At 49.5% G+C, this 24,776-nt stretch overlaps 1 protein-coding gene and 1 pseudogene across 1 annotated transcript; both read right to left on the bottom strand.

Moving 5' to 3' along the window:
* Positions 1-1,085: 1,085 nt before the first annotated feature.
* Siglec15 (sialic acid binding Ig like lectin 15) lies at positions 1,086-14,608 on the bottom strand. The gene is made up of 6 exons (XM_021645487.2): positions 14,557-14,608; positions 6,606-6,665; positions 5,920-6,303; positions 4,868-5,239; positions 3,826-3,856; positions 1,086-2,169 (listed from the first exon to the last, which is right to left on the bottom strand). The coding sequence occupies exons 1-6, from the start codon at positions 14,606-14,608 to the stop codon at positions 2,043-2,045; spliced, it is 1,026 nt and encodes a 341-aa protein (XP_021501162.2). The 3' UTR covers positions 1,086-2,042.
* Positions 14,609-22,371: 7,763 nt separating this feature from the next.
* Positions 22,372-22,660, bottom strand: LOC110553529 (selenoprotein K-like; annotated as a pseudogene).
* Positions 22,661-24,776: the final 2,116 nt, after the last annotated feature.

The following is a 24,776-nucleotide window of genomic DNA, read 5'->3' as shown; positions in this document are numbered from 1 at the left end:
TCTGAAAGGGCTTATTGTGGTATCAATCATTCTCAGTGTTCCTCACAAGCCATTTAGGGGTGTAGTGCTTGCTGTCTTGGTTGAACAGGCTCAGTCAGCAGTAGGATGTCTTGTAGAGGATTTTTTACCCCCAGTCTAGCAATTCACAACATCATAGATGGAGTCCTGTGATCTGGATTCAGTTAACAACACTGAACCTCCCTGCCAGTCTGTGAGAATGGGAATGGGGTGGGTATCATGGCTGTTCTTGGTTGTCAACTTGACTATATATGGAGTTAACTACAACCCAAGTGGCTGGGCACATCTGTAAGAGATCTTTTCTTAATTAAGTCATTTGAAGTGGGACAATCCACCTTTACTCTGGGCCACACCTTCTCTTGGCAGCCTAGAGAAAGACATGAAAGAAGGAAGCTTGCTCTCTTTGCCTGCTTGCAACTCCATTCTTTTACTGGCTTTAAAGCCCAATTCTTCAGGATTCTGGTATATACTGAAGACTGCTTGAGACATCCAGCCTTGTGGACTGAACAACTATTGGATTCTTGGAATTTCCTTGGGTACACAGGTATTGTTGAACTAGCTGGGCCACAGCCTATAAGCCCTTCAAATAACACCCCACTTTCTTGTTCCCTTCCCCCTCTTCATATATTCATTCTATAACTTCTCTTCCTCTAGAGAATCCTGACTGATACAGTGTAAAATACCACTTTCAGACACTGTGATTTTAGAGTTACTGCAGTACAGCCTAGCTCATCCTGACTGGCAATGATTTCTTCTTCAGTTTTGTAACCCCAAATACCAATTCCTAACACAACACAGTATGTAAGCAGTAATTCATAGAATTTTCTTGGCTATGAAAACAGCTTCAAAGACCAGTGATGTTCTAATCCACATTGTAAGCACATCCCTATCTTTTCCTTGGTGATACAAAGTCCTCGATGGAGATGTTCTAATGCTGTCTGCAAGGAGGTCCTGTGCTCTCTTAACAGCTCTTGCTGGAGATAACTATGAGCTGTCATCATCAATTGCCTGGAAACCCACTGCGCTCTACCTACAGACTGTCCTGGGAAAACATGGTCTCTTTAGCCTTCTGTCTCATAGGTTACTTGGTTTCAAGTACACCTCTCTCCTTCTTTAATGGGATCAACAATTGTACACCAAAGTGTAAATAAGGAAAGCACCGTTCTTGAAATCAGCCTGGCTGGGCTGGGGCATGTTGGGAGAAATTGCCAGTGCTCCTAGATTTTGCACATCCTAGGAGGGTGTACACTGTGGAGAGAGGTCAGAGCTACAGCTGCCTTAGTCACTGGGACCCTGGCCCCTTCAGGTCTCCCAGTTCTTGACATACGGCTTTCAGATGCTTTGAGACTGCGGGTCTTCGCTCTTCTCTCTGTGGGGCCCAGCTCAGAGCTGATGTGCTCACTGGTGGGCAGAGGGCTGGGCCAGCACTGTAGAGATCAGAGGAGGCAGGGGGTCCCAGGCCTCTTCCTGCTGTCAAGTTTTCAGGGTTTACCGTTCCTCTGGCTGGTTCGCACAGCTCCAGCCCCAGGCTGTTCTCTGGGGCCCTCCACAAGGCTGGGCGGTGCCACGCTTACCTGAGAATTCTGCATGTCCGGAGGCCCACCTCTGAGACAGAGTTGTAGTTTATGCAGCCCCTTTCAGAACTATTGTTTCCATAGCTCCAGACTGACTGGCTAGTGAATGAGAAGCTCAGCCCCAGAGAGGTGAAGGAAGCGTCCTGGTCCAAAATGCAAGTTGGTGCCAGGGCGGGCTGGAGCCTGGAGCTCCAGACCTTATGGCTAGTTTCCCGTCTGCTTTACTATGTAGTTCTAAGTAAGAAAAAACAAGGGGTGTTTTTCCAGAAGTTTCATGCTGATGCTCATGTGGGCACACATAGACATCCAGATTGCTGTCCCACTGGCATAATTCCACAGGGCTCTGAGCCTCTGTGAGCAGGGTCCTGGGCCCCTCGGACATTGCCTAATCCACAGCTGCCAAGGAACCTGGGAATTAGGAGCTGTACAGGCCTAACCTGGTACTGTCCTTCATTTCTCATGGTGAATGACTGGATGATGATGGCTAAGGAGTTCCCCACAGCAAACACGTGGCAGCTGGTGGCCTGCAGGATTCACCTGGCTCAAATTTTCGTAACTGGACTCCTGAGCCTGAGACCTGCAGACAGGAGAAAATTGGCTTACCACCTAGTATTAGGCGATGTCCTTGACTTCCCAAGCTGTGTCCCAGAAAAGGTCAAGGAAGATACATTATGGGAGGTCATGGAGCCCAAGCCAGCAAGGCTTGGGGACTGATTAATGTAGGACAGGGCCATGCTGCCGGTAACAGCATTTCTGACCAAGTTACCATCTCCTACAAAGTGACTGTCAGAGGCATCAAAAACCAGCTCCATGTTGCGTGCGGTGGCACACGCCTGTGATCCCAGCACCCAGGAACTCACAGGTAGATCTCTGAGAGTGCAAGGTCAGCCTAGTCTACAAAGCGAGTCCAGGACAGCCAAAGCTGCACAGAGAAACTCTGCCTTGAAACAAAACAAAACAAACAAACAAACAAACAAACAAAAACCTAGCTCCATGTCCCCAGTCTAACTGCTTTCCAAACATACACACCTCCAACCTCCAACCACTGTGCTACACACAGCACAAATCTTTCCTTACCTACTTCCCCCTCCTCATCTCTGTGACCAGGATTCAGCTCCAACCCTGGCTGTCCTGTTTTCCTCCCTTATGCTCAGAAGCCCCTTCCCAGCCTCTTCCTGGGTCTCCCTCCAAGACCCTTCAGTTCAAATTCGACCTCTTACGCAGGATCCAAAACCTGACTTCCAGCTCACTCAGAATCACCCCCAACCTTGCCGTCCCAACCCACATTTCCATGCTCCCCCATGCCTGCCTCCCTCCCACATCCCACCTGCCCTTTGCTTGCACTTTTCACTCCTGGGACATCCCTATCACCTTGGCCACCCTAGGCTTCTACCCCCAGCTTGCTTTCGTCAGAGCCAAGTCTTCAAAGAAAATATCCTGATCTAAAAGAATCACAGCCAACCGGCCACCCGCCGGGGCTCTATCCACTGGGGCTCTGCTTTATCACGAGATCCAATTCCTTTACAATCTCAGATGGTCTTGGTATGTGTTTGTGAAAAAATGTGTACATTGGAGTGCAAGTTTGGATTTTTCTGTCACTTTAGTATCCAAATTATCGCCTGCCATATTGTAAGCATTTGGTAAATATTTGTTAGATGGGTGCACAGCAGATAGTGTTGTGACTGTGGTCCTGTTGTGCAGCCATAAAGGAAATGCTTATATGACAGGCTGTCAAGACTTGAGAAGCAGCTGGAAATATGTGCCCCCCCTCCCCAGCCAGCACTAGGCAGCTGCTCTAGAACTGAGTCCTTTCTCTCTCAACATGGGCTGTTATTTGGGTAGACACTGAAGAGAAAGAGTGGACCCTGGGCCAACAGTGTCTTTCTAGATCCCTCATCTAAGCCAAGTTCTTGGTGATTTTGTTTGGGAAGCAGTCAGCAGTGAGCCTGGGAGAAGGAGTCTTCCTACAATGGTATCCTTATGGGGCGAACTCTTCTAGAATGCTGGGGGCAGCAAGAGGGAACAGCTTGGTGGCATTAACTGTTGGAGTCAAAGACCAAGCTCCTGGATGATGGGTGTGGTAACAAGTCACTTGACCTGTCCAGAGGATGGTGTGCTGGAGGGAGGGCAGGGTGCTTCGAGTGTGATCCGGGCCCTGGGCCAGCCTATTACCCTAGCCTTGCCTGCTCTTTCTCCTCGTACTACCATCCCGGGGAAGGCAGTAAGTACTTACCTTGGAGGGGTGTCCTGGGTGACCAGGTGATCTGTGTGAGGGACAGAGAGAAAGAGCAGGTGTGAATTTGCCTCCGGCCTACACGCGGACTTCATCCTCTGCCCCACCCACTGAGAAGTGGTCCCCAGGAATGGCACCAGGCAGCAGGTGGGTAGCTAGCTGGATTGACTATGAAGCCTTAAGCGGGTGAATAGGAGTTAACGTGGGGGGAGGGGTTAAGGGCGATGCGTCCAGCAGAGCAAGGCTGCTTTTCTGGGGATCTGGAGACACAGCCTGTTTGATAAGTTTGAGGAAGCAGCAAGAACGGCAGGGTCCCAGCAAAGAGCAGCTGGGACACTGACACAAATTCTGCATTCCATCCCTGGAGCGTTTGAGACAAACGTTATTGGTCTGGGAGGACAGAGAGGCTCTGAGAAGCTCCCTCCCTCTTGGGGGCGCTCAGCAGCCGCCCCATGACAGCAGCCTGGAGAGGCTCTCTAAAAGTGGCTGCATTCCCCAGCCAGGTGTGCCATTCATGTCTTCCAGGCTTGCGTGTCCGTAAGGTTTTTTTTTTTTTTTTTTTTTTTTTTTGGCTTAGCTATCACCTAGGGCCTCAGAATAGCAGGTTGCCTTCTTTCTTCTGCAGTTTCTGGGGTCTACGGGAGCCCTCCTCGAGGGGTACTGCAAAGGTCTGCAGACTCAGCCTCTCACAGGCTGGCGGGAAAGCACATCCGAGCATCTTTGTGTTCCCACCATCATGGCTCATAACCTCAAGGGCCTCAAGATGCTAGATAAAATGTAAGGGGGAGCTTGAGGCCTGACCTTTACAGGACACTGACTTATGGTGTGGTGGTAAAAGAACGGACAGGACTGGGTCACCATTTTCTCGACGCTGCAAAGACCTTCAAGCAGGTCCCACCTCGGGCCTCCGGGCAGAGACAAGAAAGTGAGCTGGTGCCCGTGCAGGAAGGTTGTTCTGGTGTGCCATGCCAGGTCGTCCGGCAGAAAGGGGAGGAAGCCCTCTCCTCCCCCTCGTAGCCACCCAGATCTGAGGTGCACCCACCTAAGCGGCGGCGGGTGGCCCGCGCACCCAGAACACCCAGCAGCAGCAGCGCCTTGAGGCCCAGAGCGCCCAGCAGGAGCGCCAGGGTCGAGGTTCCGGGGACGCTGTGGAAGTGGAACAGGTAGACGCTGGCCTCCGCGCGGCCCAGACTATTGGCCGCCGTGCACGTGTAGCGGCCATCGCGGGTCAGCGCGGGCAACTCGGCGGTCACCTGGTAGCCATGACTCTGGCCCCGCACCGCGGTCGAGCTGTTGCCCAGGGCCGGGCCCGACCAGGCAAGGGCAGGCGGGGGCTCCCCCTCGGCGGTGCAGAGCGCGCGGAAGGCGTGCGCGGGGCCGGGCAGCACCGAGATGTTGACGATCCGCGGCGCGGCTGCGGGGGAAGAAGGCCAGCACGGGTCAGCCGGCGGGGCACAGCGCCCGCATCACTGGGAGGGTGAGAGTTAAGCAAGGAGTAGCGCCCGCCCCACCCCCAAGCTGGAGGGGTGAGGTAGGGGAGTGCCCAGAGACAAGAGCTGGGCACCTGGGCGCCAGGCTGCCCGGGTCCTAGGGCAGCGGCGGCCTTATCAAGCTATTGCTCTTTTCTGCCTCAGTTTCTCCATGTGTAAAATGGTGATCACGACTGCTTTTAACTTACGGGGTCACTGAGAACTGGCAAACTAATACTCGTGTGTTGCTTGGACGGCCGGGCTTGCAGCAGGTGCTCACTAAAGGGTCAGGACGCAGGGAGGGGTCAGTTGCAGCGTTGTTTTCTCCAGGGACCAGGGATGTGCAGGGGTGGAGGTGGGGGCCCGAGAAATCCTTCAGCGCAGGTGGCGCGCCTCCCACGTCCTTTACCGCGTTTATGGTTGCTTGTTTTCCTACCTTGCCAGCTACCGGTGACGTCACCAGCGTCGGACGCCACTCATTGGCCCCAGCCTTTCCTGGGACCTGATCAGTTCCGTATTTCTACCAAGTTCTCAGAGGTCTCCCTGGCACCCACCCAGCCTGCTCTCGGGGACAGGAATGCGGGGAAGTCGGGCCCCTCGCCCCTCGGTCCCCAGCCCGCCTCACCGGTCACGCGCAGCCGGACCCCGTGACGACTCTCATAGCGGTCGTGGGCGTCGCCGGTGAACTCCACGCGGCAGAAGTAGCGGCCACTGTCTGCCAGGGCAAGGCGCTCGACGCGCAGTGACAGGTCGTTGTGGCGCGGGTTGCCCAGCAGGCGGAAGCGGCCGTGCAGGCTCAGCGCCGTCTGGCACAGCTCGCTGCCGGGCGCCGCGGTGCACCGGAACACCTGCGGGCCGGCGTAGGGCTCGCCCGCGCGCCAGATGGCGGTCAGCGGCCCGTCGTAGTGGCGGTGCGGGTGCGTGAAGGTGCAGGGCAGCATCGCCGCGTCGCCCGCCTCCGCGCTCACCTCCGCAGGCACCTGCATGGACCAGCGCTGCGCTGGAGCGCCTGCAGGCCGGGCGCACATCAGCCTGGAAGGACCGGGCCCTCGGCCCTGGCCCTGCCCACCCCCCTCCTGCAAACACTAGTACGCGGTGCCTTTCCGCTGGAAGCCCACTTTCAGACTTCAGAGGCATCCCCTTAGACCTGCTCTGCTGTGACTGAGAAGGGGACGCTTTGCCACTTTCGTGGCCTGTGACCCAGTGATCCACACAACCCTTTAGCATTCCCCCCCTCAGAAACCTGTGTAGTTGCTGAAAGGCTGTGCTATCCCGTGTTTACAAGATTCTTAAGATGAGAACATCACTTACTGTGCGCCTCTGTGTTGAGCACATTCCCCAGAGTGTCTCTTCTAGTTTTCACAAGTGATCCTAGAGGTAAGTGTAGATAGTCTCTGTTACATGTTAATAAACCAAGGCACGAAGAAGTTAAATGACTGCGGCCATAGCTAGGTCAAGGCAAAGCCAGTTCAGAACCCCCTGGACCTACAGCCTGCACTATAGGGTCCTAACTGTGTGAAACTGGATTCATCTGCAGGCGCTAACAGTCCCATTTGTAGAGGAGAAACCAAGGCCCTGGGAGAGGATAGTGCTTCTAAGCACACATATTGGGTTGGCAGGAACAATCCCTTTAGAATCAGGGTCAGTCCAAGTGGACTGCGTCCTGGCTGGCAACTTGGAAGGCCAGTGTAGGCCGGGAAAGGAAAGACCAGAGTGGTGGGTGCTGTACTGCCTGCCCCCTTGCTGTGTGCAGGCGCCTCTGGACCAGCCGTTGTCAGTCTTCCTAATGCCTTAACCCCTTTAATACAGCTCCTCATACTGCGGTGACTCCCAGCTACAAAATTACTTTCATTACTACTTCACAAAGTGTAATTTTGTTGCTGTCAGAAATCGTAATACAATTATCTGGTGTGGAGGTGGTCGTAGGGTAACCCCGGTGAAAGGGTCATTCAACCCTGTAGGGGGTCGAGACCCACAGCCTGAGAAGCATTTTTCTAGACTCACTTCACACGACCCCCCCCCCCCCCCATTTTCTCCCCCGTGAAGCACATCCTTCAGCCTGTGCTTCCGGTTCTCCTGGCACTGGCAAACCACAGCTGTGGCTGTGAGGGTGCAGGTACTCGGCCTCAGAAGGTTATGCCAGGGCTGGTATCTCCCCAAGAGGAGGCAGGTGGTTGAGCCTGCCTAGCCAGTGCCCTGGGGCACAGTGCACAAAAGGGACCTTTAGAGGGTGTTATTAGAATTGTATGATACACAGTCCCTTTATATATACAGTGCCATGAACCCTGAAGGCACCAGGAGGAGAAAGACAGGGAAGAGTCGTTACAGATGTGTGAATGAAGGTCAAGGTAGGGCAAGTAGGAGACAGAAAAAGCCAGTTTTTCCTGCCGCTAAGCTCAGCCCTCTGTGGCCAGCCTCACTGACTCCTTGGGTAGGATTACCCTCAGGCCACCACTTGTAGCCACCACCATCCTGTGGGTGGACAGGATACTCGTGCATGAGCCACTCCAGCACTGCCATTGCAAGAGCTCGTTGTGGCTACTCTTGGACTCATTTCCTTTTCCTGGTGGGAGAGGGTGGATCACTTGCCTCTCCTCACCTTTTTCCCTTTCAGTTCAAGTCCTGCCCCAGGTGGCCCAAGTGAGCTGCCCCTGCAGGAAGCACCGTGGGCCGCAATGCTGAGCCGCCAGTCAGAGCCTGCCGTGGCGCGCCACCACGAGACCAGACCTTAAACCACGCTTCTTTTTTTTCATTCCGCCCGTACTTAGGCTTAATCTCTTTTGCTCTGGACAAATTGAATTACATGTTTGAATTCGAGGGGAGGGCTTGACATTTATCCTTAGTAAGAACTTGTTTGTTCAGTTGTTAATAATCAAAGGGCTGCCTTTCAAATTCGGGAGACCTGTCTGAAGATTGTACTGATCCTGGAAGGACATCTAGCTGAAGAGTCTCCTCAGGTCTGTCTATCCGTCTGTCTGTCTGACAATGTAGCTCAAGCTGGCCTGGAATTCATTGTATATTCCAGTCTGACTTAAATTTATGTCAGTTCTTTGCTGTAGTCTCTTGAGTTCTGGATCACGGGCATGAACCATCATGCTCCTCTGATTAGCGTGCTTGTGTTTGGATTGCAGTCCCCCTATATAACCCAAACAGGCCCTGAACTTCCTAAAAACTTTCTAAAAGCTGGGATTATGGCTGTGCACCCTCAGCACCAAACTCAGTTTCCCCTCACTTCCTGCCCTCTGTGACCTTAGCCTGTTTTGATCTTTGCATCTTGCAGGCTCCCCGAGTCAAAGCGCTGGCTGCCTATGCGTTTTCTGCTACTGTGCATTCAACAGTTCAGCCAGCATTTATTGGGTGCTTCCCTACTCCTGCCAGGTGCTGAGATTTGAGCTGTAGAGACAAAGATGAACAGGGCACCCGCTCAGCCTGCCGGAGCTCTATGGAGAAAGATCAGTGAACGTGTAATTATGCTGCCCTCTGCCTGGTGCTCAACTGAAGGACACAAACAAACTGCCTTTGTCTGAACAAGTGGCTCCTGGACCGCTTCCACTCACTGGCCCCTCCTGTTCAACCTCTGTTCTCTGTAGAATCATCTCCTGCCAGAATGTTCCCCTCTGAGGCCCCAAACCTGGCTCTAGCGTCTCTCTCCCCTGGAGCCAGGGCATGGGAGGGGGAATGGGTTATCAGAAGGATGGGACTGGTGGAGAGAGTAGACAGGAATTGTGTACAGCGGGCAGGCATTGTAGAGCCCACCAGAGAGGAGATAAACGTGTGCAGAGAATGTAGGGAATTGCACCGGGACCTGGGCTAACAGTCTGTGCACAGGGCGCAGGGGACCAAGCCTTACGGCAGGGCAGTGGAAAGACATGGCAATGTGTGCCTAGCACCCCAGCGCTCAGGAGGAGGAGAAGGATTAGGAGATCAAGGCTACTTCTAGCAACAAGCTGGACAAAGAAAGCATGAGGCATGGACAACATAGGAGCAGGGGAAGCACGATGGGATATGGAGGCCAGACTACTGAAGAATGGGGGCTTGTTGGGACTCGCCCTCATTTCATTGAAAACACACAGCAACCCATGAGATTTCATCACTGGCCCATGTGAGAGAAGGGGGAAGTGGGGCTTGGAGAGCCCAAGTGCCTTGTCAGGGTCAGTCGGTGACTCACTAGGAGCAGGCCTCAGCTTGCTCCTGGGTGATCCTGCCTCCCTGTTTGTATTCTTTCCCTAACCCTTCCAGTTGATTAAGAATGGGTGAAAAAGATTCTTTTTTATTTCCGGGAGCAAACTGCTGTTCATTTGATTAAATGAGCTGCACAGGAACAGCTTATAAATTTTAAAGTCCAAAGAGACTCTGGATTCTTTTTTTAGAGGCTGGATTAGGAGGTACGGCATCTCCTTGCCACTTCCCCAGCCTTCTCTGTGACACACGCAGGAGTGTTTCAGCTCACACAGGAGGTTTCTGAAGCTTCTCCACTGGGCCCCCATCTGCTCATTCGCTTGTCATGCCTGCGCCAGTGACAGCAACATTTAAGATTTTAAAGGTAAAAACCACCAAAGCGGGAGGAGGCTTTCAAGAAAAGAATATACCTTTATCTTGAAGTTTGGGAGAAATTCTCCTAGCTACCCACAGCCATGATGAACTCTGAAATATCACAACAAAGCCAAAAGTAGGCAGAGGCAGCCAGGATCCCCGGTAGGCATGCAGGGTGGGCTCGGCATGCTGGTGTTGTGTTCCTTCAGTGAGAAGATGGGAATAGAGGCTTAACTTAGTCACTCTAACATCAGGGGATAGGCCTCTGTGGATTCCACCCAGATCTATAGTCTGCTGGGAGATATTCTAAAGTGTGATCTGGACGGCTCTCAGGTGGAGTTTGCTCTAGGAGCCAAAGGAAACATAAAGACCCTTTCAGCAGAGGCTCTCTTGTGGCTCCCAGCAGGCATGGGCTCCCTGCTCACTTGCTGAATGGATTCACGAGCGATGCTTGGATCCTGTCGTAGGCAGGGTCCTTTGGATAAGCCCACCCAGAGGACTCAAGGTGAAGGTAAGAGTCCTTAGCAGGTTTGTCCAGAGACCAAAGGCATTTGCTTTGGCTGAGATCCTAGCTCCTGGCATCCAGTGACATTTACCATTGCCACTGGCAGCTCTTGGCTGCTTGCTAAGAAGCGGCAGAGCTGACTCCTGGCCTGGGACTGTGGTGCTTTCTGTAGGGTCTTTCCTGTGAGTGTTCTGTCAGGAAACCTCCAGGGGTCAATGGAAAGCCCACATTCTTGTTGCCCAAAGTATCTGTCTCGAGTGGTGGGCCACTAGGCATGGTGGGGACACGCCAGCTTTGGTACAGCTGAACCTAGGCAGCTGTTCCATCTCTGATAAGGAAAATATAAACTGAAACACTAGAAAGGGGTTTATGATTATAAGGCCATTTAAGGAAGTAAGGAATGACAGTTGACATTCATTAAACCTGGAAGGAATCAGCGGAAACAGTGAAATCACAGAACAGAAATGATATGGTAAAAATATCATTTACAGGAGGAAAGCCATAGAGCCATGACTCACAGTGACCTTGTATCAGGCTGAGTGACAGGTGCTCTGTTAAAATACACCTCAGGGATGAAATGACCAAACTATAGTGCCATTAGCGGGAGGAATAAACCCAGAGAGCTCTGACTCATCATGACCCTGCATCAGGTTGTATAAGTCACAGATGAAAGTCATTCGCTGCCCTCAATGTTGTCTTGTTTCAGTGAGGCAGAGGCTCCATCCCTGGCTCTGAATTGACTGTGGGACCTTAGGTGACTCTATGGTTGTTGGTTAGCTAGGTCCTCCATGAGAAACTATTTCCGGATGTTTACTCAAGTTACTAAGTAAAATTCTGACTGTCTGAGCATACCGGTACTTACTGCCATGATGCCATGCCTCCTGGAGACACAGTCGTGGTGACTGCCCACCTGGCACTATCTCTCCCCAGCTCTCAAAACTGGCCTCCTAGTACTTAGGAGGCCAGGCCAACCTGGATTATATAATAAGACTCTTAAACAACTAAAAACTTAAGGATAAAAACAAAAACAAAAACAAAACAAAAAAACAAACGAAAAAACAACCCTAAACAGGAGCTCCACAAGAAGACCAACAGAGCCAACTAACCAGGGCCCAGGAAGGGCCTGTGGAGATTGAAGCATCAACCAAGGACCATGCATGGACTGGACCTAGGCCCCCTACACAGATATAGCAGATGGGTAACTCCGTCCTCATATGGGTTTCCTCGTGAGGGGAATGGGGGCTGCCTCTGAAATGAACTCTGATGCCTGCTTTTCGATCACTTTCCCCTGGTGGGGCTGCCTTGTAAGGGAAGAGGATGCACTCAGTCCTGATGCAGCTTGATATACTGGGGTGGATGGGGGGAGCTCCCCTTTTCTGAGGAGTAGGAGAGGAGGCATAGTGGAGACAGGGAGGGAGGGTGGGACCAAAAGGAGAGGAAAAAGGGGGCTATGACTGGGATATAAAATGAATAAATTAAAAAAAATTAAATAAAAACCCTAGATCTGAAATTTGAGCGAAATTGACAGTACATAAAATATTTCAGAAATATGTCTAGTTACAAACTTTTAGGTACTTAAAAGTAAGCCACCAGCTAACCAGTAAACAGCTGCTAGAAAAGGTCTCTTACAGCTGTGCACAGGGTCTACCCATGTTCCTTGTGTGCCCCTCAAGGGGACTTGGTTCTCACCTCCTCACAATCTTGACTCAGCTAGGGAGAATCTCTAAGGCTCCCTGAAGTAGGAAGGGAAAGGAACCTAGCTACAGAAGGTGGGCAGGGAGAGTCGGCACTGGTTTGCATCAGAATGGGAAACCTTTGCTTTGGCCACAGCTGACCAAAGATTTCCACCAGTCCCACATGAGGAAGGAGGCAGGAATTTGCAGGGAGCCTGTGTTGACCATCTGTAAGGTTCTGAACACAGCCACACTTTCTGCTTCTCAGTTTGTGGCAGGGGAGGGGACAGGCATCTTTTGATATTTCTATATCATTGTATTAAAGGTCTCACAGATGGTCCAGACAGGAAAGGGAACTTCATGGTGGGGCAAGGGCCAAAGAATGACACTTAGAAAGAGTCAGGTTGGCTACAGTGGCCTTTACAGGACAGTTCTCTAGAATTTGAAGGCTGGGTGTGGAATGAGGCCAGATGGGCAATCACGATGGAGTGATTGTGCCTCTAGGAGGGATAACACCATGCCGGTGAGAACTAGAGTCCATCAAAGACATGTTTCTGTTCCCTCTCTCCAGTGAGCACATTTCTAGTGGACATAGAGCTAGCCTGAAGAACCCAGTTATCTGTAAGGAACCATTTTCTCTCAGAACCACCTGGACAACATGCTAACAGGGTATTCTCAAGCATGGCTCCAATGGTGGTCTCTTGGGCACTGTGGCACCCAGAGGGCCAGGGCTGGGGGCGGGGGGAAGCTATGTTCAGCTTCATCATCAGACTTCACCAACCAGGGTAGGTCTAGCTGGGGTATGCCACTGTTCACAGACCCCCTTTTCCCACCTGGCTCTCTTCCCCTTCACCTGGCTCTAGTTCTTCTCTCTTTGACCTTGCAGGTGCCAGAATGCCTTGTCAGTGGAGAAAGGTTGAGAGGAGGAAGATGACACAGACAGCAGAAATTTCACCCTTTAATGACATACCTAGAAGGTTCCAGAATGGGAGAGTCTACGGGGTGTGAGTAGAAGGCCTGAAATTTTATCCTTTAATGACGCACCTAGAAGGCTCCAGAATGGGTGAGTCCACGGGGTGTGAACAGAGGGCCTGGTTAGTCTCCATCTCCCCTCAGGGTTCTCCTTTAGCCCTGTTTCTCCAGCCATGTGGGTGTGACATGGCTGTGAATGTGTCCCAGTCACCGAGCTGATGGAGATGCACAGCCACAGGCTGGCCCTGTCCTGTAACCAGTGCCCACCATGGGGTTTTGTTCATTGTAGCTGATCCCTGACCTGGTCCTCATGGTGGTTCTGGTTCTGCTCTGCTTCCCTCCTTCTTCTAAGCAGGACTTCCTCCATTGAGCAGACTTTTCCCGCAATGCTCGCTGGAAACAGGAAAGGCCTACTCATTAAACCCTAGGCCTACTCATTTACCCCTAGCCTCAGTGATATTGGCAACAGGGACCAGTTCTATAGGGCACATGAAACTGGCTGTCCACAGCTGGTGAACACAAGGACCAGTACCTGAATTTTGCCCCTGACATCAATGTTGTGTCTCTGGCAATTCGCAGATCTGCCAGTCTAGGTTGGGGCATGATTACCCCTTAGCCCACCCTCCCAGAAAGATGTCTGAGTTGGATCTCCTGGGGGAAAAGACAGACGTGACCAATCCCCATCTCTACCACTGTATGATGGCAGGATATAAGTTGGAGGAATGAGGGCTGAAACTACACACCAATGTTTATCAGTTCTACCTGACCGCGCACCAGGAGAGTAGACTGATGTCAGCACGCAGCACATGGTAGCCATGTATGTGTTGGAGAAGTTGCTGTTTAGAAGCGGTTATGAGAAGGATGTCCCGGGATGGGCGAAAGGACTGCTTCTGAGCTCTGTCTGCCATTTGTCCTTGCCACTCTCATTTGTAGTGGGCAGTGGCATCCCTGAGAAGGTGGCTGGCAATGTTGGGTTCTGGGTCTTGCTGCCTGATTCTGATTCTGCAGGTCATAGATGGAGCCAGAGACTTTGAGTTTTAAATAATGTGCTCTTCAGATTCTGACTCAGGCAAACCCAGCATCCCTCAGTGCAGTACAGGAGTACCGGTCCCCGAGGATAGTTCCCACTCACCCATCATGTTCCCATTAGGAGGTTATGCAGCCTCTGTTCTTGGCCTGATTTCCCACACAGAACCATCCTCATCTTTGTTCCAACACATCCACAAGCTGTTTTCTCCTGTCCCTGGAGCAGTTGGATGACAGCGACACCCGACGTCTGTCCAGAGCCTTACCCTAGGAATTTTTTCTAGGAATTTATTCCTCTCAAAGCAACAGTCAGGGATGTGGCCTTTGTATACTGAGGTGTGCGAAATCAGGGCACTGCCCCAAGTCACTTGGAAACCCAAGACAAGGTCAAGATTTGACCTTCTGCCCCTGTCACCATAGCTCTCTGATACCTAGCTTTTCCCTTGCACAGACCCGGAGGCTGTGGGCAAACACAGCTGCCGAGTTCTGAGGGGAGAAGAGCTGAGTTAAGATTTTTTTCTATTCTGGGTCAGAGTAAACAGGGGAAACTCACCCATCTGGAGGACACATGCCAAGCAGGCCAGGAATTGGAGGGACCCTTCCATGCTCTAAGGTCTGGACACCCAGCAGCCCTCTACCCAGCCAGGCCACCACAGAGAACCCTCTCAGTGTGGTGTGAGAAAGGCAGGTGGGTGTGCTATGTGCCGAGTCGGCAGGCCGCTGGACTGTCTGCAAGCTGGAGGAGCTGAAGAGAGGCAGCCAGGCGGCTAGTGGTGTGAGCAGGCAGGACCCGAGCACTTTAGTCATGTGGAAAACAGACAGGGGAAGCTCTGGAATGAGTCTCCCGGGCAGGAACCAGGGAAGCAGAGGGGAAGAAGCGGGGCCTTTGCTCCTCCCTCCTTCCCTCTTCTTCTCCGGTCACTTCTCAACCACTACCCCCCCCCATTTTTATCAAACTGGATGGTTTTGTCTCTCCCACTCCCCTTAATTTTTTCTTTCAAAAATACCATTTTCTATGGAGGCTCTGTCAAAGTGTGTAGGGGCCTGTCAAAGTGGTCACACAATGATATGAGACCGTGGAAAGCTGTCAGGATTTCCTAGAAAAAGGTTAAACTAGCACAGACTAGCAGATGATTCTGCTAGTGACCAGGACCCTCTCCAGAGCATCAGTTTCCTAGAGCAGCACTTCTGAAGGTTAATGGTTGTGAAGATGACCCTGGAAAGAAATCTCATTGAATGTAGATTCAGGAGGTCTAGTTGGGCAAGTTGTTCATATATCTAACAGGCAGCAGGTCATGCCAAAACTTCTGGTTCTCAGCTTCTCTATCCTTGAGCCACTGGATGAAGGGCAGGGCCCTTGGTGAAGGAAGAAAGGTCATTAGAAACTTATTTGATGGGTCCGTGTGTGTGTGTGTGTGTGTGTGTGTGTGTGTGTGTGTGTCTGTGTGTGTCTGTGTGTACGGATGGTACCTGGAGGACCGTGCCCTGTAGGAACTGGAGTGTGATGGCTAGTTCTGATGTAATGATGAACTGGACTCGTGTCCTTTCTAATGTTGGGGTTTGTAACCTTGAGGGATAAAAGACAACATGAGATGTAGTTTGTGAAATTTCTGTGAGACAAAGGCTTGTGGAAATTATGTAAGACAAAGGCTCTTACTACTTGAAACCAGCCCATCCGTGTGGCCAGATGACAATAGAGTGCTCCTAAGAGACTGTCACAGTGGTGGTTCATTTCTTCAAGCATGAGTGGGAGCTCCATCTTCCTAAGTGAATTCGTGAGAGCCAGGATGAGACATGCCTCAGCAGTGGTGTGGCTTGACTATGCTCCTCTCTGGATTTCATTCGCTGCTTCCATCCTTCAGTGAGATCTTGTTCCAAATTTGAGCACTGTGAGAGCTGGTCTTTAGGAAATCAGTATTGTTAGCAAAATAACCATAACAACAACAAACAACAAACCCAACCAACCAACCAAACAGAAAAACAAAAACAACAACAAAACAACCAATCAACCAACCAACCAAAACAAACCAAAACAAAAACCAGACCTGAAATATGACGGTGATGGTGATGGAGTACTTCGAGGGTGGATAGCAGATCTCATCACTATGGCAGAATGGGGCATGTCCTCTGCCCTGGGTCTTTGTAGCTACATATACAAACCAAACTTCCATTTCTTCTTTCTCCATCTTCCTACTCTTTTTTTCCTCTCTTCCTTCTCTTACTTTTTCTCACCATCTCTTTCTCTAAGTGGTTTTTGTTTTTGTTTTTGTTTTTGACTCATTCCTTGCTTCACCATCCTTCTCCTTGTTTCAGTGTTACTGCAATAAAGTCCGGGATGACCGCCGCTTGAAGGCTAATATTTGGGAAGGCAATTGGTGAGAAGGACTCAGGTTGATTCAAGGGTTGCTCTGCAGAAGGACAGGCTCATACTCTTGTCAAAGCTCCATCTGTGGGATTTAGGGATTCTGCAGGGAGGAAAAGAAAGGCAGGACTCTGATGGTGCATCTCTTGTTTTTTAATTCTTCTCTACCCATCACAATGGTCCTGCACCTCCTTTAGTTCCTTTTTGGACCAACAGGTACAGTTTCTTCAGGTTAAAACTTACATGGTTTCTATTTGATGCATAGAAATAAACAGAGAGGAGAGGCATGACAAGGGTCACTAGAAGCTTTATATTCTGTAAAGATGGTGAAAGATTATATATCAGTTAATATCTTAACCATTTTGGTGACTTTATCTCTGGGATTTAGAATGCTAGGCAAAAGGGAAGGAGTGATGTAAAAGGCTTAGGGAAGGGCAGGAACCTCTGGGGGCAGGTGAGACTGGTGAACTCTGCCAAGGACAACTCCCCAAAGGAGTGGCTTTGCAACACCAGGGCTTCTCTTATCACAGTAGGCCAGGTTTACAACAAGAGTCCTTGAGAAGCAATACACAGAGTGAGAGTTTGCCCGGCTAGGTAAGCAGGTGAGCCGGAATTTGATGTTCCCCAAGCTCGGTCTGGCTTTCCAGTGCCAGCTATTGGTGTGTGTTGAAAAGCATAGGCACATATATATAGTATATAGACATACATACATATATGTAGACATACATACATGTATGTCTATATACATATATGCATATGTATATATGTCTCTCTATATGCACGTGTTTAGTATACATACATAGTAGCTGCTTAGTTGAATGATATTTGTGCTTGTATTACTGGACACTAAGCTGATGCTGCCTTCTCTTGGCCTTACTGTATTACTGGGTTAGGATCCATGATGCTTCTTGAAGGGCAGCGTTTAGGAGACAAGAGTTATCAGGAGGAATCAAGTTTATTCTGACCCTGAAGAGATGGAAGGTCATAACCCACTCTTACACCTCTGTCCTGGGAAGCTTGGAGGCACACGGGCCTACTCTAGGGAGGGGAAAGAGTTGCACAGCGAAGTGGCTGTGTGGTGAGTAGGCCTTTGTCGCCCAACGTGTGTCACCTTTGTTCTTTGGAACGCTTCAGTGGCCATCCACCCCTCACTGTTAGCTTCTCTAGTTCTTTTTCTTTTACTTGCTGTTTGACAGGATGTAGTATTTATTGGTGAGCACGATGAAGGACGGGCTGTGCAGTGGAAGCACCAGTAAGACCCCAGAGTCACTGGAGATGAGTGGGTTCTCAGCTTTTGCATCTTCAGAACTGTCAACATTCGTGTTGATTAAGCCCCATTTCTTTGAGATGTTGTTCTATTGCCAGGGAACTTGAATTTGATCTTGCCTTGGGCCTAATGTCACATGGTGGATGGCCACGATGACTTGGCTAATATGAAGTCTGGCTCCTGGATCTCTGGGGCTTCCCAAAGGCACCCCAAGTACCTCTCTGTAGCCTAGAGTGGAGACAGTATAACTTTGAGACACAAACATTTGGTGGAAAACAAACTCCCCGAGGTACCTTTGGGCAGCGTAAACAGTCAGCTGTGTTCATGGCTGAGAAGGCTGCTTGTGTGGCCACTGAGTACTGTAGTTCCTTGGAGACAGACATACACTGCTCTGCAAGTGTGACCTCACTTTGGTTTATGCGCTGTATATTGTTGGGGACATAGACCGGAAGACTGACGACAGGCCTCACAAAGGTCACCAGATGCAGCAGTTAACACCTTAGACGGTTAGGTGTGGCTTCCCTCTAGAATTGAAAATGTCTGAAAAAAGGATTAGGAAAGGGTGGAAGGGGCAAAGGAGGGGAACCCAAGCAGCTCTGCCAAAGACAACTCCCCAAAGGAGTGGCTCTGGGCACCTGGGCAGGCTCGTTTGTGTTTTACAGGTAGGCTGATGGCAGTGATGGTAACACACTGTCCAAACCAGGACACTTCTGTCTGGTACAAATGTGGGATTGTCAGGACTCCAGCACAACAGTAACAAACCAAGACTGTTCTTGGAAAACTAGGCTGCTCTTGTCTTTTTCTAGAATTTTCATGTACGAATGTACTTTCTGCGGAACGTCTTAAAGGTTTTCTGGCCATACAGACAAATACTTGTGGTAGACATGCATGATGGTGGAAGGACCAAGGCAAAACAAATCCATGGTAATAGGCCTGCCTTATTTGGGAGGGGTCCATGTGTGATTTTAGGACTTAGAGATGATGTGAAAGACATATGCGATTCAACAGAAAACTGTACCTCAGGTTTATAAAATTTTAATATTTTCCTAGGCCAGTACTTTGCTGTAAAGTCAGCTTTCAAGACACTGGACAGAGGGAGGCAGCGAGTCCATTGTCTTATCATAAAATGATATCACAAGAGATCCTACCCTAGGTGTGATGTCTTACTACATTGTTGCCTTGGGTTTGTCAGGATGTAACCCCTCATAATAGAGGAGCGTCATTTCCCAGGTACCCAAAGCATGCCTTTTCTCTCTCTACCTCTGTTTCTTTGACTCCATTTCTCCTGTAATCACTTTGGGGAGGAGATTGAGATGTATGTGGTAGGGTCTTAGAGGGGAGTTGCGAATGAATGCTGGCATCTCAAGAGGGACGAGGGAATGTATGCCTTAGAGGCTGTGCTGATTTACATGCCCTGTAAGCTATACACGACACAACCTGGTGAGGGGTAGGCGATACCTCTGTGTGAATGCCCCAGCAAAGGTAAGGAAAGGTTGGAACACGAAGAGATGATTGGCTCTGGGGAGCTGAGGCTGCTCTGGCCAGGTAGCAGATTGAATCTGGAGGAAGCGAAGCTCCAGCCGACCTGGCCAGAGAAACGGAAGTAAGTCTCAGGATCAGTGGGTGGACTGTAGTGACAGAGTAGATGGCGGAGGAGCTGGTTGAGTCTTAGGTAGTGGGTTTGGGCCTTCAGGCTGCTGTGAGCTCTTATTCCTCAGCAATGGCTGGTTCTAGTCTTAGCCTAACTAGAAAAGGTAGTGTTTCCATGTAGGTCCTCAGGGCCAGACCAGACTTGGGTGGCTAGAAAGTCAGGTTTCTGCCAGTACAGACTTTGGCCAGCTCTGATATATAACAGGGGTGCAGGGGTGGGAGTCAGGGAAGGGTGTAATGGGCCAAGCTCTTGGCACATTTAGGCAGGGAGCAGGGATTCAAAGCTGAGGCTTTCTAAGTATGGGTAAATGAGGCCTTGGCCTCTGGCTCATGTCTGAGGATGTTCCTCCCATGTCCTGTCAACATTTCCCCTTTGGTGGAAATGCTATTTTCAGATTTCTGTGTCATTTCTTCCTTCACCTTATTGGTCGTAGAAGAAGGCTATGGTGCATTACAAAAGAGCACAGCCTCCACACCAGACAGTGGAAGAGCCGAGCCCCGCTTTGCAGTAATCACGGAGAGATGCTAGGAAACATCTCTCTGTGTAGAGAGAGTTATTTTTCATTTTGAGTGTCATCTATGCAGAATACACTTATGGGGACTCTCTCTCTCTCTCTCTCTCTCTCCCCCCTCACTGTGTGTGTATAGAGACCAGAGTTTGACATCATGTATCTTCCTTCATCACTCTCCACTGTAGGTACCAAGTCAAGGTCTCACACCTGAGCACAGTGCTCGCCTATTCAGCCTCTCTATCCAGCTTGCCCCAGGGACCTTCTGTCTCCACCTCCCACACACCTCCCACACCTTGGGATTACCGTGGACTCCCACCCACCCAACATTTGTGTGGGCACTGGAGATCCAAGTCCTGCTCCTTATGTTTGCACAGCAAATACTTTAGCCACTAAACTGTCTCCCAAATACTAGGTTCCAATCTCAATAAAGAAACGATATGAGTTCAAGAATTAGACAGAGAGGCTGGAGAGATGGTTCAGACTGCAGAGCACCTCAGTACTGTGCACAGAGCCCCAGCTTTGGTATAAAGCATCATATTAATCTGGGTGGGGCCAGAAGAACATGGCCCCCTGACTCAACTAAGCAGGGCTCATATGGGCCCACAAAAACTGAAGCGGCAAACACGAGGCTTGCGAGGTCTGCCCCAGGTCCTCTGTGCATATGCTAGGGCTGTCAGCTTGGTGTTTCTGTGGGACTCCGAACAGTGGGAGTGGGCGGGTCACGCTCTTGTAACTCTTTTCCTCCTGTAGAGTTGCCTTGTTCAGCCTTGATATGAGGACTTTTCCCTTGTCTTATAGTATCTTGTTTTGTTTCCTTTGGTTATTGTCTCCTGGAGGACTGCTCTTTTCTGAAGGGAAATGGAGGAGTGAATCTGGGGGAATGGGGAAGTGGGAAGAAGGTGGGAGGAGTGGAGGGAGGGGAAACTGTGGTCAGGACTTATTGTATGAGTGAAGAATTTATTTTTATTTAGAAAGGGGGAGGGGATTGGATGTAGTGTCACTCACCTATAATTCCAGTGCTCAGGAAGTTGAGGCAGGAAGGAAGATTAGATTTTTTTAAGGTTAACTGTGGAAAAGAGATACCTGTGAAAGCTCACTATGATTTCAAGCTTGTCAGAAACACATGGCAAGCCAAACTTAATATCCTGTTTTCTGTTAAAATTCAGACAAGTGTTCACTCTTAAAAAAATCTGTTTAGAGTTTTATTTTTATGTTGCTACTCTTTTAAAATTAGATTTATTTATTTTATTTTATGTGTGAGTGGTTTACTTGCATATATGCGCACCACATGTGTGCTTGGTGCCCACGAAGGTCAGAAGAGGGCATTGGATCCCATGGAACTGGAGTTACAAACAATAGTGAACTGCCAGTGGATGCTGGGAATCAGACCTGGGCCCTCTGCAAAAGAAGCACGCGCTCTTAACCACCAAGCCATATCTTCAGCCCCTAGAGTTTTTATTTTTATTTTTTAATATAATTTTTTATTTATTACAATTTATTCACTTTGTATCCTAGCTGTAGCCCCACACTCTCGTCTCCTCCTGATCCCGCCCTCTCTCCCTCCAAAACCTCCTCCCATGTCCCTTCCCCAGTCCACTGATAGGGGAGGACAGTCTCATGTATTACACTCTTGCTTCCCATTCACTCTACGGCCAATGATGACCTTGAACTTCTATTCCCTTCCTCTGCCTCCCACGTGTTAAGACTACAGGCATGCACCAACCACACCTCATTATGTGCAGTGCTGGGGACTGAACCCAGGACTCAATGCATGCTAAGCCAGCACTCTATCAACTGAGCTACACTCTCAATTCCTTGTAGTTTTGAGAAACAACTCAATTGCTTAAAACAAAACAAAACAAAACTATCATCTCTGTTCCTTCTTTCATCCCTGCACATATTATAGGCTGGACAAATTTTGGGTCGAGGGCTTTGTTTTGTGGGTGGGTGGGTCCCCCTCCCTCCACTGGAAGTCCTTTTTGGTTATAGGATGTGGCCACTTCAGTCTCAGTATTTCCCACTGCTAGGAGTCTTAGCTATGGTCACCCCTATATCTTCCCAGGAGCCTCCCTATACCAGGTCCCCAGCTTGTCCCAGAGATGCCCGAACACCAATTTTCCTTCATGGTGGGAATGGCCAACCGATGACTGGCCCAACCGGAGACCCACTCTATGGGTGAGACCCAACCTCTGACACTGTTTTTTCCCGGGGATTAAATGTGTGGCCTTTATTTCTTCAAGATCAAAGATTTGGGGTTTAATCATATAAAGATGAAGAATCAAGCTTTGCAGCCTAATATTTACCTGCTAAAACCTTTTTAATACTTTAGTAGACTATACAAAAAAAAAAAAAAAAAAGGAGACAAACATGTACATTTATAAAACTGCAGGTCCCTTAGGCCAGATCCTGCAGCGGAATTCCTGGCATGATCTTCATTTATCTATGAAGACGCAGAGCAGTCCTTGTTTAGACATACGCCATCTTTTCCTGCAAGAGCCGCTCTTCACCTCTTGATGGCTTCCTTCTATGCATGTGCGTGTCTAACTGTCTGCTTGTTAGAGCAGACACTTACCTTCGTCATCCACCAGCCATTGGAGGAGGGCTGGGGCCACGGACATGACTGATTCCACCCATCCTTGGTGGAGGGTTTCCTGGTGGTCCTCTCCTGTCATTGTATCTGGAATCAGATGAGCTGCCATAGTCTCTTCTTTTTTTTTTTTTTTCATGTCTTGCTGAAACAGAGTTTTGAGAAACAGAAAATAAAAAACAAAAATTCTGTTATTCTCCAAAAGAAATCTATTATAAAAGAATCTCAATGGGACTGATTCTGGCTGTCCAGCACTTGTCCATTTGAGATGTAAACCATCTTCCTGCTGGTTGCCTGCTTCCAAGTGACTGAACCCCTGGTACTATTAATCATACTCTGTTATCCTTGCAACAGACAGGAACCTAACATAACTGTCATCTGAGAGGCTTCATCCAGCAGATAATGGAAACAGATGCAGAGACCCACAGCCAAACATTAGGTGGAACTCAGGGAGTCTTGTGGAAGAGTTAGGGGAATGATTGAGGGTGCTGGAGGAGTCAAGGACACCACAAGAAGACCTACAGAGAAAACTAACCTGGGCCTATGGGAGCTTCTAGAGGCTGAACCACCAACCAAAGAACATCATGTAGGCCTCCTATACATATGAAGCTGAAGGGCTGCTTGGTCCTCAACTGAGTCCCCTAACAATTGGAGCAGAGGCTGCCTCTGACTTATGCTCTGTGCCTCCCTCTGGATCCTGTTTCCCTTGCAGGGCCACCTTGTCTTGCCTCAGTGAAAGAGGAGGCACTTAGTTCTGATGGAACCTGATGTGCCAGGATGGATTGGTACCCAGGGATGGTGGGGAAGGGGGTATGAAGTGGGTGGGAGTGTGGGACTGGGAAGACAGAAGGGAGTAGGGTTTATTAATGAAGAAAAAATACTATCATCTATACTCCAGAAGACTCTTTGATCTGATTAAATGCTTTTAGCAATGTGGCAAGGTACAAAATCAGTTTATAAAAAGCAGTAGCTTTTCTATACACCAATAATAATCAACTTGAAAAGGAAGCCACAGCCAGGCTGAAGTCACAGCTAGGCATGGTGGTGGTGGTGGTGGTGGTGGTGGCACATGCCTATAATCCCAGCCCTCGGGGAAGCAGAGGCAGGTGGATCTCTGTGAGTGCAAGGCCAGCATCATCTACAAAGCAAGCCCGGGATAGCCAAAGCTACACAGAGAAACCCTGTCTTGAAAAACAAAAACAAACAAACAAACCAAAAAGGAAGTCACTAAAAACATGCTGTTCGAATTTACAATTGCATAAAAATAAATAGCCTTAGTTAAAGCAGTAAGACAAGAGAAAGAAATAAAAGACGAAGAAGTTAAATGTCCCTGTTTGCAGATGCCATGCTCTTGTTTTTAAAAGACATTAAAGACATGGGAAACCTCCCCTAGAGCTGTTGGTCGGGGCGGAGTGTGTGTGTGTGTGTGTGTGTGTGTGTGTGTGAATCCAAGAGACCCCAGGCACTATAGGTTATTGCCATTTCCCTTGGCTTCCTCTCAGAATTTGGAGGTAAATCTGTAGGTGAAGACATTGCACACTTTGGACGCAAAACTTGAAGGAACAGAGCTGGCACCGACCTGGAAACCTCCTCCCAGAGGGCTGGCTTTCGGAGTATCGGGAAGAGCCCTGCGGCTGCCAAGGGAGAAAAGCAGCCAATAGTCTATGGCTAGGAAACCTACTAACTACGATGACCAGCCTGGCAGGGTATGGTGCAACAGTGGCACATTTATCTTGGGGTTGACCAACAGCTGTCTAATTGGACTTAAGGTCCCACTCAAGAGGAGGGAATTCATACCTATATTGAAATTTTAACCAACTAGATCCTGGAGAGATCATAGATCCTAGAGAAGAACCAGCTACTACTATGTTCTTTAACCAATATAGTCCCTAACTATATTCTAAATACTTATTTAAAAAAAAAAAAAAGATTTATTATGTATACAGTGTTCTGCCTACAAGCCAGAAGAGGGCACCCGATCTTATTATAGATGGTTGTGAGCTACGATGTGGTTGCTGGTAATTGAACTCAAGACCTCTGGAGGAGCAACCAGTGCTCTTAAAAAAAAAAATCAAAAACCAAAAAACAATTAATTTTTAAAATTAATTACAGTTTATTCACTTTGTATCCCAGCTGTAGCCCCCTCTTTCATTCTTTCCCAATACTACCTTCTCTCCCTCATCTCCTCCCATCCCCCTCCTCATGTCCACTGATAGGGGAGGTCCTCCTCCCTTTTCCTATGACCCTAGCCTAGCAGGTCTCATCAGGACTGTCTGCACTGTCTTCCTCTGTGGCCTGGTAAGGCTGCCCTCCCCCTCCCAGGGAGGTGATCAAAGAGCCACTCACTGAGTACATGTCAGAAACAGTCCCTATTCTAGGGAACCCACATAGAGAC

The sequence above is a fragment of the Meriones unguiculatus genome, chromosome 2, assembly GCF_030254825.1.
Source record: "Meriones unguiculatus strain TT.TT164.6M chromosome 2, Bangor_MerUng_6.1, whole genome shotgun sequence".
Taxonomy (NCBI): domain Eukaryota; kingdom Metazoa; phylum Chordata; class Mammalia; order Rodentia; family Muridae; genus Meriones; species Meriones unguiculatus.
Note: the sequence above shows the minus strand (reverse complement) of the source record. Positions and strands in the feature narration are given on the sequence as shown.